Here is a 15,986-nt window from a genome sequence, read left to right on the forward strand (position 1 = left end):
CTCCTCCCCCTATTACATTTCTTATACATCTGCCTCTCAGATCACTAACTCTCAGTCTTCACTACTCTTTAGATAATCAATTTTCAGTTTATCAAGGAGAGAGGAGTCTTTCTTTTACCATAGGCTTCCCTTGGAAACACAGTTGAGACTTGTTGTGTTTCCATGTCACACGTGGCACTGCTCGGAGATCATTTGCTATGGTGACATCTCCTTTCTATGCCCAGTGCTCTCACCACTGCACCACTGCACTTAAAGGTTGGACTCGCTGATCTCAAAGGTCTTTTCCAACCTAAATGATTCTGTGAGTGTCTGAAATTTCTCATGATTTCACCTAACTCCTGATCCTAGTGACTTTTAGTCACTGAGTCCTTGATAGCCCAGTCAAATATAAAGAAGTTAGCAAGACAGGGATTTCTCCCAGCACCAAAAGATGCAATTTGGAAGATTTGTGTTTCAGTGCACTATTATACACCTTGTTTCTCAGTCTGGGCAAGCCTTCAGCATTCCCACCACACCACCACAGAAATTCCACATTCTGAGGAGAAGAAAAGCCTGAGAAAGCTTCTCACCAACAGCCTCAGACTGTGCCAGGGGAGATTTAGTTTGGATATTAGGAAGAATTTCTTCATTTAAAGGGCTATTAGGCATTGGAACAGGCTGTCCAGGGAGGTGATGGAGTCACCATCCTTGGAGGGATTTAAAGGACATGTAGATGTGGCACCTCAGGCTCTGCAGAGCTGGGTTAGTGGTTGGGTTTGATGATATCAAGGGGATTTTTCAGCCCAAACAGCTGTGTGATAGCCAATAAAGTGTTCCCCTGTGTGTTTATCATCCTTGAAAGTGGAATCCCTCATGGGTGGGTGCACAGCAAGGTGCACAGAGAGGAACTTCCCAGTGAAATCCAGAGCTGGGTGTGATTAACTTCCTTGGCCCTCTGAGGAATTGCATCAGGAAATTGCCAGCATTGTAAATTGTCTCCAACATGCACTTACTGAAGCCCTTAAAGAGCAATTACTATATGTTAACTGAACACCCATCAACTGTAAAAACAGCAGTTATGTGGGTTTAATAGGTATATAAAGGAGGAAATCTCACCACCCTGCAATTAGTTCTAAATCACATTAAAAAAAAATGTAACTTGTACACTTATTGCTTATTAATACATAAAACATGTACAGCATGTTAAAACATTTAATTAGCACGTACATAACAGGCTAAAAGTTAAGTGCCAAATTATCACTAAAATATTGTTGAGCTCTTCATTAGCCATGTGAAACCACCCCTCAAGCATGCAGGGCTAGAATTGTCCTGGGAATTGGGTGATTTCAGCTGCTTCTCAGTGATTTTAGACTGGGGACAACAATGCACTGCCCATTTCCCCTGGCTCCAGAATATTCCTGTATATTCCTGAGGAAGCCAGAGGGCACGGGAGGGGCAGTGGGAAGAGATCTCCTGATCAAGTGTCCTGAGTTTGCTATATGATGATTTTATCCCAAATAGTCTCGTTCTGTTTATGCTGAATAATAAGTTTTGCACCTTTAAGACTTGTTCCAAGAGTGAAGGGGGGGGGGGGGGGGGGGGAGAAGAAGCAAGGAGTTTCTTTTCAGAAACTGCACTCACTCCTCCACATTCTTGCTCCTGCACTGTGATGTCTGCAGATGGACAGACAGCGGGACAGAGCTCTCCTTTGCTTTTAGTTAGTTTTAGCCAGCTGAGGCAAAGAAGTTCTCTGGACCGTAGGGTTTTTTTCCCTTTTCTTTGGCCCTGTTCAGACCTGCTCTGGCCTGAACACCAGCAGAGCACCGGCAGCTCACACCTGAGGCCCACCAGGCCGGGCCTGGGCCGCGGCATTTCCAGCACCACAGGGACTGACCGGAGACTGAGTGAGCTGAGCCACAGCCCAAGGAGGGGACTTTGTGAGTTTGTCTCTCTTTTGGAGCAGCAAGGGGTCCCATTTATTGTTTAATATTGTTTAGGTTTTATTGTTTAAAAAACAGGTTTTTTCCACTTTGCTCCAAGGAGCTGGTTTCTCACGGCCCAGTTGGGAGGAGGGCCCAATTGAATCTGCTTTCCTACAGGAGCCCCTTTGGGGGGTTCTCTCCCAAATTTGCTCTGAACCAGGACAGCAAGGTCTACAGCCCTCACCTCCATAAGGCTGCACTTTAAAAATACGGCCTTAAAATGAGATGTGAACAGCAATTTACACTGTGCTGGCCTCCACCAGGACAGGAAAAAGGGTCCTGCACAAGGTCATGGCAGTGGAAGAGGAGATCAGAGGTGGAGAACATCAACAGGAGGGTTTTTGGCAGAGGCCAGGGGAGAGGGCAGCCAAAACTGGAGGGCTGGAGGCCCCCACGTCACCAGGAGGGAAGTGATGGGACTGGATATCACCATGGGAAATAGGAAAAAGCAGGAAAAACAAGGTGAGGGCTGGCAGAGCAGGGGCAGGGCCGCAACCTGGACCTGCAGCCAGGATGTATTCTTGCTAGGGATGCCAGAGGGAGGAAAATAATACCTGATGTGTATTGCCACTGGGAACGCCACCCAACCACGCAGTGTGTTGACAGAAGGAAACCACAAGGCAGAATTACCCTTTGTTTAGTCTAAGTCAGCTGCCAGCCTGCACACACACACACACACACCACATGAAAGGCAAAGCCTGAGCATGTTCCCAGAACATCTTCCTGAAAAAGCCATCTGCTGCTGCCCAAGCTAATGTTGCCCATCCTTCCCATCACAACCAGCTTTGGAAGCATAAAACTCAATTTTCCAAGCCAAGTGGGGTTTCTCTGGTTCCACCATGAGGTGGTGAGGACGGGACACGCAAACAGAGCCCTGATTCCATGGGGTAGGTCTGGAAGTGGTTGGTCCAACAGGAGAGGGTCTTCTCCTGTGCCCCAGACACTCAGGTAGGTGGTTGTTTCTCCCCAAAATGGGTAGAAAACCTTTCTTTCCTCAAAAGTGGTTTTTTTCTTTCCTCAAAAGTGTTTCCACCCCAAGGAGGTGTGGAAATTTGTTCTCTCTCAGAAAAAGGATGTGCCCTCACTAAATTTGTTTATTTGACAGTATTTGATTTGATAATATTTGACAATATTTTAGTCATTACCCATCTAAATCCTAATATATGTTACCCCAAGAGATTCAAAGAAAAAGAAAAAAATTTAAATTAACCATTAAAAAATAAAAATCGTAATAAAAAATATGTGCCTTTCATGCAGAAAGGTATAACTTGGAGAAAATATTTAATTAAATATTTAAATAAAATATTTAATTATTTAATTTAAATATTTAGTTTAATATAAAATATTAATTATTAATTACATATTTTAATTAAAAATATTTCCTTTCCATTTCTAAATGTCCTCAGGCTTAGGCCATGGACAAGGACCCAACTCAACAGAATTAATTTTTGGGTTATGATAGAATTCCTCAAAACCACATTCTCTCTTCTACCAGTTCTCCATCTGGCAAAAAGGGATGTTAAACCCCTTTACTGCCCCAACAGCAAGACACAACTTGTTTGTCCTTTACATAGTAAGATTTTTTTGTGAAAGGTTTCTGCTCTCTTCCTACTACAGGAAGCACTACAGAAATATTTGTGTGGCATAATTCCTTTATGCCATTGTCATGCAAAATAGATTATTGTCTTATTCCATTTTTTTCATTCCATCCTCTAATTACTCTCTTTGAAAGCGCATCAGTGGCAGAGGATAAATACCAACAGACTTTTGCTCAAACTCTATCTACTGCTGGTGAAAAGAAACATTAGATTTAAAATAACTGAAATACTTCATGAACAACAAAAGCCTCTCTGGTGCAACTGATCCTCCTTGAAAGGGACCTTGAAATGGTGACAGGAGATATTTACACAGCAGATAGTTCTAAGCCCTTATCTCTTACTGGACTGTAAACAGGAATTAAACTTTGGGGATTTTGAATGCAAGTTTGTACAACTCTTCCTGCTTTGAGAGACTCAGAGTTAAATATTATAGGTTTGGTGAGTGTTATTCCTGACACAGTGAAGTTAGTCAAGACTATCACTACCTTCAAAAGAAAAACATCCCAGCCTGAAATTGGAGGCAACCTCAACTAACCAAAGCTGTGCTGGAAACCTGCTACTGAAGAGGAAAACAAGATTTCCCACTGCGCAGAGTCAGCTGGAGGCAATCTGGAAAACTTGGAGCAGAGCAAAGCAGTCCAGCAATGAAACAGCTGCGCAGGCAGGTTGCTCAGGAACCATCAATTTAGATTTTCTAATTCTCTAGACATGGATCTGAACCGCAACGTTTTGATCAGGATTCAGACAGGCTACAGGCGAGTCTTCAGTCTGACCTACCATGGGACTGGGGCAGTGCTCACATCCTGATGTCTCCAAAGTCCTTGCAAAATTTGGACCTGAGGGGGTTCAATTCACACCCAGCTGAAGCTCCCAAATCTCAGACTCATCCTCTGCTTTGAGGTTTGTGTGGAAAACCACTGTGTCAGCATGGGCAGGACGTACAGATAACCCCAAAGACAGAAAGAAACCAAAGCAAGCTTACATCACCACTCTCTGCTTTTGTTTTTCCTTAGCTTTCAGATTAGGCATCAAAAAAAAAAAAAAAAAAGGAGCAAAAAAGGGAAAAAAATTGTATTGGCAAGTTTTGAGATACTTTAGCTTGATAAAAATGCAAACCACATTTGTGTGCATAATAACCAGCGAGGGGATGGAGTTCCTGGTATTTGCAGAAAATATGAATGAACTCAGAATTAGTAATCTCCCGCAAAGCAGGAACTCACCTGAGTGCTGGAGAACAGCCCAGCTGCACTGCACCCTTGATATTTCATTTACAGCATTTGCTGGTGGTCATTTCAGGATGGGAGCTCCCTGAAACTTCATCTGGACATTTTTAGCTGAGAAATCTTGGAAACTTGTCTTGCTCAAGGTTCCAGTTTTACATGGAAAATGAAGTGATCGCCTCTTCCCTGGGCACTTTAACCACCTGTCAGCACAGCACTTTTCCACTGCTGTGGGAGGAGAGGCACCTGATCATGCCTCTATTTGAATTCAGTGTATAATCACAAAGTTTGCTCTCAAGGATGACACTGAGGGGAAAGTCTGCCTTATTTTTTTTTCTACAGGCAAAACCCAGGTGAATTCTCTCCTTTTACTGCTCTCCCACAATGCAAAATGCTCTCAGAATGCAGAATGCCACTGACTCAGTATCCCTTTTGATATAAATTAATGGGAGGGAGATAAACATATCCTTGTCAGCTTTCCCAATTAAATTATATGGAAAGAAATCTAGGTTACAGCAAGAGACCCTGCAGAATGAGGTCCTAATTGCTAAACATGAACATTTAAATGGATTAAATAACAACACACATTTAATCTGGTGTTAAGAATATAATTATACTCTTTTTTTCTGCTGTTCATTGACTCATTTACATGGGATAGGATACCAACACCTGACCACCAGTCCTTCCCGCCTTTGGTTAACAGCACAGAAGCACCAACAGCTCCTCAAGGAGGGGTCAGTCATTTTCAAAACTGTTGACCCCCAAAAATCTTTTTTCTGCCACTGGGATGAAGAAACACGAATCCTGTTGGAAGCACCCCAACCAACAACCATAATAATGTCTCCTTAAACAGACCAACTCCTACCAGCCCCATCCTGGCCAGCGTTTCCCACTTGGCCTCCAGAGTAATACCATGAGGTAAAAAGGAAAAGAGGAGCTTAAAGGAGCAGCTGAGGAACAGGGGGAGCAAACAGAATTTTCTAACTTGTTTTCCAGGAGGGTATTCCTGTAGTATTAGCAATAAATACTCTGCAGCAACAGCTCAAAGGCCTGGTGCAGTTCTGCAGGCAGCATGTTTTGAGTGCTGGATATTTATTTAGCTATGACAAACCAAACCCTTTCCACTTCTGAATTACCATTTTTACTCAGATCACGTGTCTTCAACAATCACGTGCCTTAAGTCCTGAGGAGTCTAAGCAGAGGAAAATATGGGGATTTTTCCTAGAGAAAACACATCAAAGGCCTAGTGCTTTACAGAGCTTGCCTGCTAATTTTCTGTTGGTTCTTACAGACAAAAACTACCTGCAACAGTTTAAAATTCCTTTAACTGCAGCATCTCTGCTAGAAGCCTGCAGTGGCTTTGGTCTAAGTGATTCCACAAGGAATACTTGAAGCAATACTTGGCACAGCAGCTAAATACGGTTTTCTTCAGTGGCAGAGAAAACTTTAAATTTCATTCCAACGTTTTCAGCGCGAGCTAAATTAATTTGAGGCATTGCTGGTGAATACCCGCCTCTCCCTAAATGCTGCTGAGAGCACAACAGAACAGCTGCAGGGAGACAGATTTCACTTAGATTTGGAAGTCATGCATGTACAGTTGTCTAGACTGAGCTAAGCTCTTCATTAACAGAAGTGTAAACTCCACAGAGAATTCAAGAATCGAGCTGAGGCTTATTTGCTGCTGCTACGCCAAATATTCAAAGAGAGAAATTACTTGAGAAGGAAAGCGTGTCTCTTCTCATTCCAGCACCTGACTTCACCTTTTCCCAAAGCATCCTAGCTGAAATTAATCAATTGCAATTCCTGACTGATTATTTTATGAAAAATGCATTTTATGAACAATGTCAGGGTAATGCAGCTCACACAACAAACTTTTAGGAAACATTTCTTTTTGGGATATTGAAATATCAAAAATTTTTAACACATAAGTATTTTACTTCTCAGTTCTCATCTGAAAAACCAAGTGTACAGTCAAATCTAAAATTGAATTGGTAGCAAAAGTACTGGAACTTATATTATCAGAACACAAAATGAATGTGAAAGAGACAGGACTTCTTCTACTTCCATGGATAAAACTTTTGTCAGAATGGATGAAGGTGAGACTTTCATTAGGGACAAATTATTCTCTTCTTGCTCACCACGGGATTTTCTTTTCTTCTCCTTCAGGAGTCAAGACATTGAGCCAGAGAGGGAACACACCTGATCTGATCAATTCCCACATTCAGCTGGAAGAGAACAGATCTCAAATGCAGCAAAAGGAAAGTCAATTGTGCTACCTGAGTCTTACTTGTCTGTTGTGGACAATACAGTGGATTGCATGAGAATTTATTATATTTTGTTTATTTTTTGGGCCTTTTCCCCCATCTTTTTGTGAGCTGACAGAACTTTGCTCCAGCTATAAACAGGGAGAACATCAGCCCAACCACAAGAGCAAAGCAAACCCAGAATCTCCCCACACTGGCACCATTTTGGGTGTTTTGCTCGATTTGCAGCATATTGTGTGGGTGGTGGAGAGAAGGGATTGTAGGATCCAAGCTGGAATGAATTAAATCTGAAATAGAGACCAACATCTCCTCCTCTGTGATGAAAATCTTCTACATGTTAAAGGCCCTTGTGTGCCGTCCCTTGGCAGTGATGCCTACACACCTAAAGAGAAAATCTGATAAAAATCCACTTTGATTCTGCTAAGAAATCACTATTTCAGTTACATGTTGTGCCACTGAGCAAACATTTGGATGCCCATTTTTTTGCTCCTACCTTTAGATGTGCCTTTTGGTCAGAAATGATGAGACACAGGAGAGGCAGAAACGCTGTTCAGAGTCAGTGAGCACGTCCTCAAAGCAGACATGGGCTTGCAAAAAGAGACAAAGCTGGAGAAGCCAAGGGTTTAGAGAACTCAAGGGTTTAGAGAACACCAGATAAATAGGAATTGGGAAACAGGCTCAGGAGGGAGATCTGGAGATCAAGAGTTTCAGCCTCCTGCCAAAAGAAGGATTATTGCTGATGCTAGACCAGGCCAGTGGTGTTTGGGATCTCTTTGCTTTGGGGCCAGACTCTCATGGAGCAAAAGTCCTGTGTGTTCTCAGAAAAACACTGAAGGAAGACTTCAGGGTGAGGAAGAGAGCAGAAACTCGGGCCAGCCTCCACTGAACTGACCACCAGCAGTTGTGCTGAGATGTTTCCTCAGAGCCTGGAGACTTTTGCTGTGCAGGTTCACATGAAGATAAACGATCCAGGAGCACCAAAATTTCACACCCACTTCCCAAAGAGTGGCTTTTCCTCTGGAAAATCCCACAAATCCAGCCTTGTAAGCGACTCTGCCAAGCTTCAGTGCTGTCCCTGAGCCACAGGGCAGCCTCAAAGGCTGAACTCTCCTCCAGGGAGGCTGGATGTTTGGAAGGGAGGGAGATATCAGCCTGATATTCCTATTCCCTTAGCAACTCCTGCAAAGCCTTTGCTCCGGGGTGGATACAAAGGCAAGAGCTCTGCATGGGGAGCATTCAGCCACTGCAGCTCCAGGCTGGAGGGAAATGCCAGCAGCCAGGGCAGCAATAATGAGGCAAACATTTACCCAGGCTCCGTTAGCAAAGGGAGGACAATGAGCCTGGGAGCACAGTGTGTGCAAAGTCCCACTTGTCCCACGGCACAAATGTCCCCAGGGCTCTCAGCCCAGAGAAAGGGACTTGCCCATGGAGGCAGAAGGGTAATAATGTGAGTAAAGGATCATTTTTAGTAGTCATTCCCTTTGCTTCTTCCCTCCCACTCCTGTGATTTTGGCTCTGCACAGGATCCTCAACACAGGTGATCATGAAGGGAACTCAAGGAAAGACAGGGTGAGACTGTCACTGCAGTGATAGGACACGGGGGAGAGAAAAACTCCAAAGAGAATGGGTTTGGAAGAGATTTTAGGAAATGAGATTTTAGGAAAAAGTTCTTGGCTGTGAGGATGGTGAGGCACAGGTTTCCCAGAGAAAATTGTGGCTGCCCCGTCCCTCAAGGCCAGGTTGGACAGGGCTTGGAACAACCTGGGATAGTGGAATGTGTCCCTGACCATGGCAGGGGATGGAACAAGAAGATCTTTTAGGGTTCCTTCCAACCAAAACCATTCTGTGATTTTATAATCCAGTCACATCCAGCCTGATACCTAAAGATGGGGATATCAAATTCTTTGTTTCAAACTCACACAATCCTGACACTAAGCTGGGTGGGAAAATGCAGCTGCAGGGATCTAGAACTCACCCCAAGGTCTTCCATTGTTACATCAGTGGTGTAATTATTATTAGTGATATATCACCGGGTAGCCCTCTCCTCTTTTAATTTGGTGAAAGTGCAGGTAGGCTCTGGGCTAGAACATATAATGTGCAAATTACTTGTAGTCCTTTCTGAATAAATGTTTCCAGAGATCCTTGAAAAATGTAGTGTCTATATCACCCCTACCCTTTTCCTGTAAACTCAGGTTAAGGAAATAAGCATCTTACCAGGGAAATATAGTATTTCTCTATTTTTTGACTCCTAGGGAAAAAGGCATGAGCAAGTAAAGCTATTAGGTGATCAAAGGTTTCATGCTTTTTCACAGCATACACATTCCTTTGAGATCCAACTCCAGAACAACCAAAAAGCTGCTTAAACTGAGGACAGGATCTGATTAAAACACAAGATGGTGAAAAAATACCCAAAACAAACCAACAACCTTCTGACATCTTACCAACATGCATTTAAAAACGTGCATTTAGCAAAAGAAGATTCTGTGACAATTCTGTGAGCGTCACTTTGGGTTTTTGGAGGAGAATGAGTAAACACACCCAGCTCCAGACCAAGAACAGCCTCAGTGCTGGATCCAGCAGGTCATCAGAAACTGGGGAATGCAATATTCCAGCAGCTCATGACAGGGCTGTGTTGGTAATCCAAACACCAGCCTGTCTCCATCTATTTTGATCTTTCTCATACAGCCTGCAAAATTCCCTCATTTCTCTGTTTGGGTTCAGGAGGAGTCAGCAGAGCTTGGCAGGGTGCCCCTGACCTCTCGAGGGTGTTGGGCTGGGGCACACTCGAGGCATTTTTGGGGGATGTTGTAGACCCTAGACCTGTGTGAGCTATGGCAAGCCACTCCCCACAACCTGCAAATCAAAAATTCCCAGTGAAGCACTGGGGGAAAGGCTGCGGGAGGGAAAAAAGAGGATTTTGCTCTCCCCCCAGAGCTGCAGAACCAGTAACTTGTAGCGACCCACCTCCAGAGTAATATCAATATAAAAACCACGCAAGACGAGCAAGCACTCTTAAAAAGTTTTTATTAATTTTCATTGTTTTTTTTTTTTAAAAAAAACAAACCCGTCAGTGCAACAGTTCAGTATCCCCTTCCTATCCCCCATCAGTAAGCAGTAATTTTAAAATCAGGAAATACCGAGTGCTGAAGCCAATGGGTTAGCATTTTGCTATTATTTCCTTCTGTCAAACTCTGAAAAAGTCCTCTGTATAAATTAAACAATGAAAAAAATGTTATTTTCAATTCTATGTCATTACAGTCAACAGAATCATAATAATGCACCTAAAATGTGTGTCCACAATATATCAGGTATACATTTTTGGGAAAAGAAAAAAAGGAAAAAAATATGACATTCTAAGCTTGTTAAAAGGATAATGGTCCCATATTTTTTTATTACAGGTTAGCAAAACAAAATCCAATGGATTACAATATTTACATGTTATTTGAAAAATTAAGTAGTGATAAAAGCATGTCACAATCATTGTTTCTTTTTTTTTTTTTTTTTTTTTTTTCTTTTTCCTTTTTGGTAACCATTACAAACACCCAATCCAGGTATGGAACTGTTTAAATATATTTGAAATGATGCCAATTAAAAAACAAATACAGACACAAAATGTGTACTTATACTTGTCCCTCCAATGTGTCTTTTTCTATGATGTTCCCTCCCTATTAAAAAAAAAAAAAAAGAAACCAAAACAAAACAAAAAGAAAGAAAAAACCAAAAACAAAACAACAGAAAAATTGAAAGAATCCCCCTAACACACAATTGATGAATCCCCAAAAGCAAAACACCATGCTTCTCAAGTAGCACTTATTCCACAAATGCAACATTTTTGCCATCGCTTTTAAGTGAAGCTCTCCAGGACACAATTTCCTGGAGAGCTTCCTATTTTCCCCCCTCCCCCTCCCCCAGATCCCCCCCAAAAAACAAAAAAAACAAACGAAGACACATGCATTTCTAAAACTAGGTTTCAGTCAAGTACTTTCTACTTTTTGGAAAGAAACTTTTTTTTTCAGTTTTTTTTTTCTTTTCTCGTTTTTCTCTTTTTTTGTTGCTGTTTTTTTTTTGTTTTTTTTTTTTTTTTTTCTGAAATAATTTTAATTCTTTTTTTTTTTTTTTCTTTTTTTTCTCCTCTTTTTTTTTTTTTTTTGTTCACAATCGGAACATACCGTGGGCACCAGATCCTGTGTTGGCCGCTCAGGCAAAATCCCCAAATTTGAGTTTAAATAGGCTTTCTACCCAGGGGGTAGTTGCAGGATCAGCCACTTAAGGTATGAAGGTTCCTATCCATTCTACACTGCTCCCCTCATGCTAAAAAGCTAAGGAGGAGGGGAAAAAAAACTCAGCAACTCCATCCACTGAATCGAGTTAAAAGTAGTTCTCCAGGCTCAATGTCGTGTGTAACCAACTCACCTCCGCTTGCAAAAAGATGTGTTAACAGACACCCCTCCCTCCCACCACACCAAAAAAACAGCAAAAAAATCCCAAAACAAAACAAAACAGAAATACAAACAAAAAAAAAAGAGAAACAACCAAAAACCCACGCACAAACCACAGACGGAATTTAAAAAAAAAAAAAAAAGAGAAAAAAAAAAGGCAGCCAATCTCAACGAAAATTTACAGTTGTGAGACTGATAGATGTTAATATGACAAGCAACAGAACGGTTATGAGGACCCATGTGTTTGGCCCATGAGCTGCATAGCTGTGCTGTAAGTTTGGTTCTTTAGTTTTTTTTATTTTTAAAGTTAAAACTTCTTTGTTATCTCCATTATGTTTAAAATTAACGAGGACAACAACGACGACGACAGCGACAACAAAAAAAGGTTCTATTCACAAGATCTAGTCTCCTTTCCCTGTCCCCCACTCAAAAAGAAATACTCATTTTTACATGAGAAACTTAATTGTGCTGTATTTGTAACACCTCAGCTGATAGAAAACAAAACGTGTGGCAAACAAAACCGCACAATCAGTCACATGAAATCTACCAAATACTAAAATTATAACTGAATACTAACAAACAGCTTACCTGGAATAAAGGATGACAATTCACAAACAGTTATCTAGGAATTAAAGTATCTCTCTCTTTTTTTTGTTTTTTTTTTTTACTAAAATAATTAAAAAAATCACAGTATTTTAAGAAATAAAACCCACACTGGGATTTTAAGCACAATTTGTTTTTCCTTTCTTTAAAACTTTTTTTTTTCTTCCTCCATTCACCACCTTGCCCAGCAGTCTCTCTACATTTAACCACAACAACAACAGGTAGTACTGACAAATGCAGAGATCTCCCTTGGTTAATTCTGAGGTACTAGGAAACAGGTGACTGTTTTAAGCAAAGCAGTTTCTGTTTTGTTTTTTTTTTTTAATTTTTTTCTGTTTTCCATTTTTTTTTGTTTTGTTTTGTTTTCCCTGTGGTGGTTTTTTAATTTTCCTTTTTTTTTCCTTTTTTTTTTTTTTTTTTTTAATTTTCTTTTCTAAAGCAATTGCTTTCAGTCTGGAAAAGCGTTATGTATTAAAACTAGAAAAACGCACACAAACTTGTGCGTCCAAAAGTTGTCCCCCTACCACTTCTTCCACGCTCACGACGCTTCCACTCATAAAACAATCGAAGTCTCCACTGCAAAGCACGATGTGAAATGTAGGAAAAACACGGGGAGTTTTGCTTCATTAGTCCAAAGATGAGCGTAAACTTCCCATCGTCAGATCCGGGAGGAAAACAAAGATGCAGTGATGTAATGGAGCCACTTATTCCATCACTTAAATAACTTTAATATACACACACTCACACAGGTACCAGTGCTTTGAAAATAGATCATTCAGTCCTAAAAGCAGCTTTATTTCTTCCTTCTGCCCGCCCTGCCCTGCCCCGCCCCGCTCATCACTGTTCAAGTACTGTCGATTAGAACCACACCACACTCGCTGTTTTTCTTATTCGCTTTTGGCCTCCGGGGTGTCGAGGAGAGGTTGGTCAGCAGCCACCATGCTGACGGCTGTTTCCCCAGTGTGGGAGTAGTCCAGCACCATGGCCTCGATGCTTTCCTTCTCCTCTGGCAGCGTGCTGGCCGCGTCCTCCACGTCCTCCTTGGGCTGGCTGTCCTCGCTGCTCCGGAGCTTGCTCTCGTTCAGCGCCCTGCAGGAAACAGAAACAGTCAGGGCACACAGCAAAGCCAGCCCGTGCCTGTCACAGGAGGGACAGCAGCAGATCACTCTCCAAAGAGGCAGCCACGCCACTGGCTCCAAAGGAAAGGAGGAGGAGGAGGAGGAGTGGAGCTGCTGGTGGGACATTCTAGCCCTGAAACGGAATCTTTGTTTGTTCTGCGCTGGGACAGGTTTGGGGTCAGAAGGAAGAACTCAAAATGTGACACCTGAAGTTTATTCCCATCTCCCAGGTTCCTTGTAAACAAGACTTAGCAGGCACCTAGCAAAGGCACAGAAAAAGAGTGTTTTTCCCAATGAGTTACTGAAATCCAATAAAACTTTTCACAGGTTGCAGAATTTCCAGTACTTATGCTCAGACTTACATTCTCTTAAGGGTAAGAGAAGTTATTGTTTCTCATTCCAACGCAGTTAACCCACAATGTTGTATTCAGATGCTTCCCACATGTCAGCAGGCTTGAATGAAATCTACTCTTGAATGAATGAATGAATGAACTCTGGCTAGAAAAGAGGTCTCTGCTACCAGTGAGATCTACATCAAAAGAAGAAACAGATTGCTCCAGAGATTCCTATCTGCTATGTGTATCATCCCATAGTGTGCAAACTGCCCTAGAGAGGAAAATTTTTTTTAAAAAAATCAACAGCACACTTTGGGGAAGTTAATCCTGGCCAAGAGGCATTTACCTGGGGACAATCTTAAGTTCTAGAATCACAGTTAAACTCTACAGCTTACAGCCACCCTGGGCAGCAGAGTTAAAAAGGACGCAGAGACATTCAATGACTATCCAACAACAAATCTGGTCTTCACAGAAATATGTTGGCATTTACAGCAGTTTTTTGGGAGGGCAGGGATGGGTTTGGGGGGAACACAGAGAGATGTACTGGCACCTTTGGCTGCTTGGCAAGGGAACAGAACGCAACTCACATGCCATGCCTCAGCACGTGCCGCTCCCACTCGGAGCCCTCGGTGAAGGATCGGCCGCAGAACTCGCACGGGAAGCGTTTCTCTGGAGCGCTGCTGTCAGGAAACATCATGGGATCTGGGAAAAAGACAGCACAGCCCGTGAGCTCGGAACAGCCAGGCAAGAAGGGAATTGCCACCACAGTGATCCTGCTCTGGTCCTCTCTGCTGCACCTCTCGCTCCAGAGAAGCAAAAGGACTTTCTTGTCAAATAACTGGGAAAACGGAGCTGCTGAAAAGAAAAGTGACGCTGCAAGTGACAAATCCCATCTCTGCAAGTAAGGTTAACAAGTTACTAGACCCTGCTCCTCTATTTCAACAAATGAAGAGACTGTGGAATTTATATTCTGTACCAAAAACTGCAAAGCTTAGGAAAGCAAAGTCAAAAATCCCCACTCGAGTCCATCTATAATTCTGGAACCAGTAGTACAAATTTCAGGAAACACATGGATTTGGTACATTTAATATGTGATTCTTGTAATAGATCATAAAGCTTCATGGACTATGCTGCATCTTAACTGCATAGGTGTTTTCATGCTCATCCTAATCTTTCACACAAAATGCTTGGGGCCTCATTTGCAGAAGTGTCAAGCACCTTGTAATATGAGTGAAGTCACTGGCAGCTCAGGGAATGACATTCCAGAAAGCCAAGCTCCATGAGAACACAGCCTGCTCTGACAAAAGATGAAACATTTTCTCACAAATTAAGAAGATCACCGCACAAGCCATTGAAAATAATTGCATGAACTATCTCACTTGATTCTTTTGCTGGAAATGAGACAGCACCATCTGCTCAGAGCATTAATTCCTTAGCAGGGATTATCTTAAGCAAGAAATCAACAGAATGTCTTTCTGTTGATTCTGTTCCTCCTGAACTACATAATAAAAGAAAAGGGATTTTGCTTAATTTTGGTTCTGATCTCTGCTCACTTGATTTCTTCACTCTCAGACTTATTCTGTTCAGGATCAGTCTGTGAACTCAAAATTGCTCACACATCCCCTATTACCCACACCTAAGTCCTGAAAATGCATTTTTGTGACACACTTCTCACTAGCTAACCTTTACTTCAGTTTTATATGAAATGGCTCTTGACACAATTTTTTGACCTCTTCCCATAAAAGGAAAAAAATCGACTTGCATTTCTTATTGTTGGGGGCTCATTTATTATGTGGTTAAACACCATAAATACCATTCTGGTGCTCTGCTGGGGAGCACCAGAATGCAAGCAGCAAATGCCATCAGCTCAGTTTACATCTGGATTTTTAACATCTTGAGCATGGCACAAATGTATAAACACACTGCAACACACAGACTAGTCATGACACTGGGATAAATATTTTTGGTGGGTAACAGTTTTGGAAGCAAATGCTGCTGATGTTCTACATTAGAGCATAGCTATGGATGGGGCTTGGAGCAACCTGGGATGGTGGAAGGAGACCCTGAGCATGGCAGGGGTGGGACTGGATGCTCTTTAAAGGGCTCTTGCAGCCCAAGCAAGCCCATAATTTATACCTGCAAAATCCCCATTAAGTTAAGCAAGTGTTACTGTGGTAAATCCACCACCCCTTCAGACAACACCATCTTGTTCATCCTACTCCCCAGTAACTTTTGCCTCTAGGGATGTGAATTTGGGCTGCTTCCCTGGAGGATTATCAGAAGCTGCTCTTCCCTGGGTCCTGCAGAGGGGAAGTGACACATTGCACACATGCCTGACCTCTCTGTGGTTTTGCCGTCACTCATGGACACTTAATTTTTGCCCATTATGGAAAAACACCTCTTGATGTGCTGAGACCAAGACATAAAGGTCAGTAACAGCCTCTCTGA

At 42.2% G+C, this 15,986-nt stretch overlaps 1 protein-coding gene across 5 annotated transcripts in view; it reads right to left on the reverse strand.

Moving 5' to 3' along the window:
- Window positions 1-11,203: 11,203 nt before the first annotated feature.
- Window positions 11,204-15,986, reverse strand: part of ZNF462 (zinc finger protein 462) — an 89,464-nt gene continuing 84,681 nt past the window's right edge. For all 5 annotated transcript variants that reach the window (XM_058043517.1, XM_058043520.1, XM_058043518.1 and 2 more), the window contains 2 exons: window positions 14,126-14,240; window positions 11,204-13,174 (listed from right to left, as the gene is read on the reverse strand). In XM_058043517.1, the coding sequence (XP_057899500.1) occupies window positions 12,973-13,174; window positions 14,126-14,240 (317 nt within the window). In that variant the 3' untranslated portion in view covers window positions 11,204-12,972. The remainder of the gene's footprint in view (window positions 13,175-14,125; window positions 14,241-15,986) is intronic.

This window comes from Melospiza georgiana, chromosome Z (assembly GCF_028018845.1).
Source record: "Melospiza georgiana isolate bMelGeo1 chromosome Z, bMelGeo1.pri, whole genome shotgun sequence".
In the NCBI taxonomy this organism is placed as follows: domain Eukaryota; kingdom Metazoa; phylum Chordata; class Aves; order Passeriformes; family Passerellidae; genus Melospiza; species Melospiza georgiana.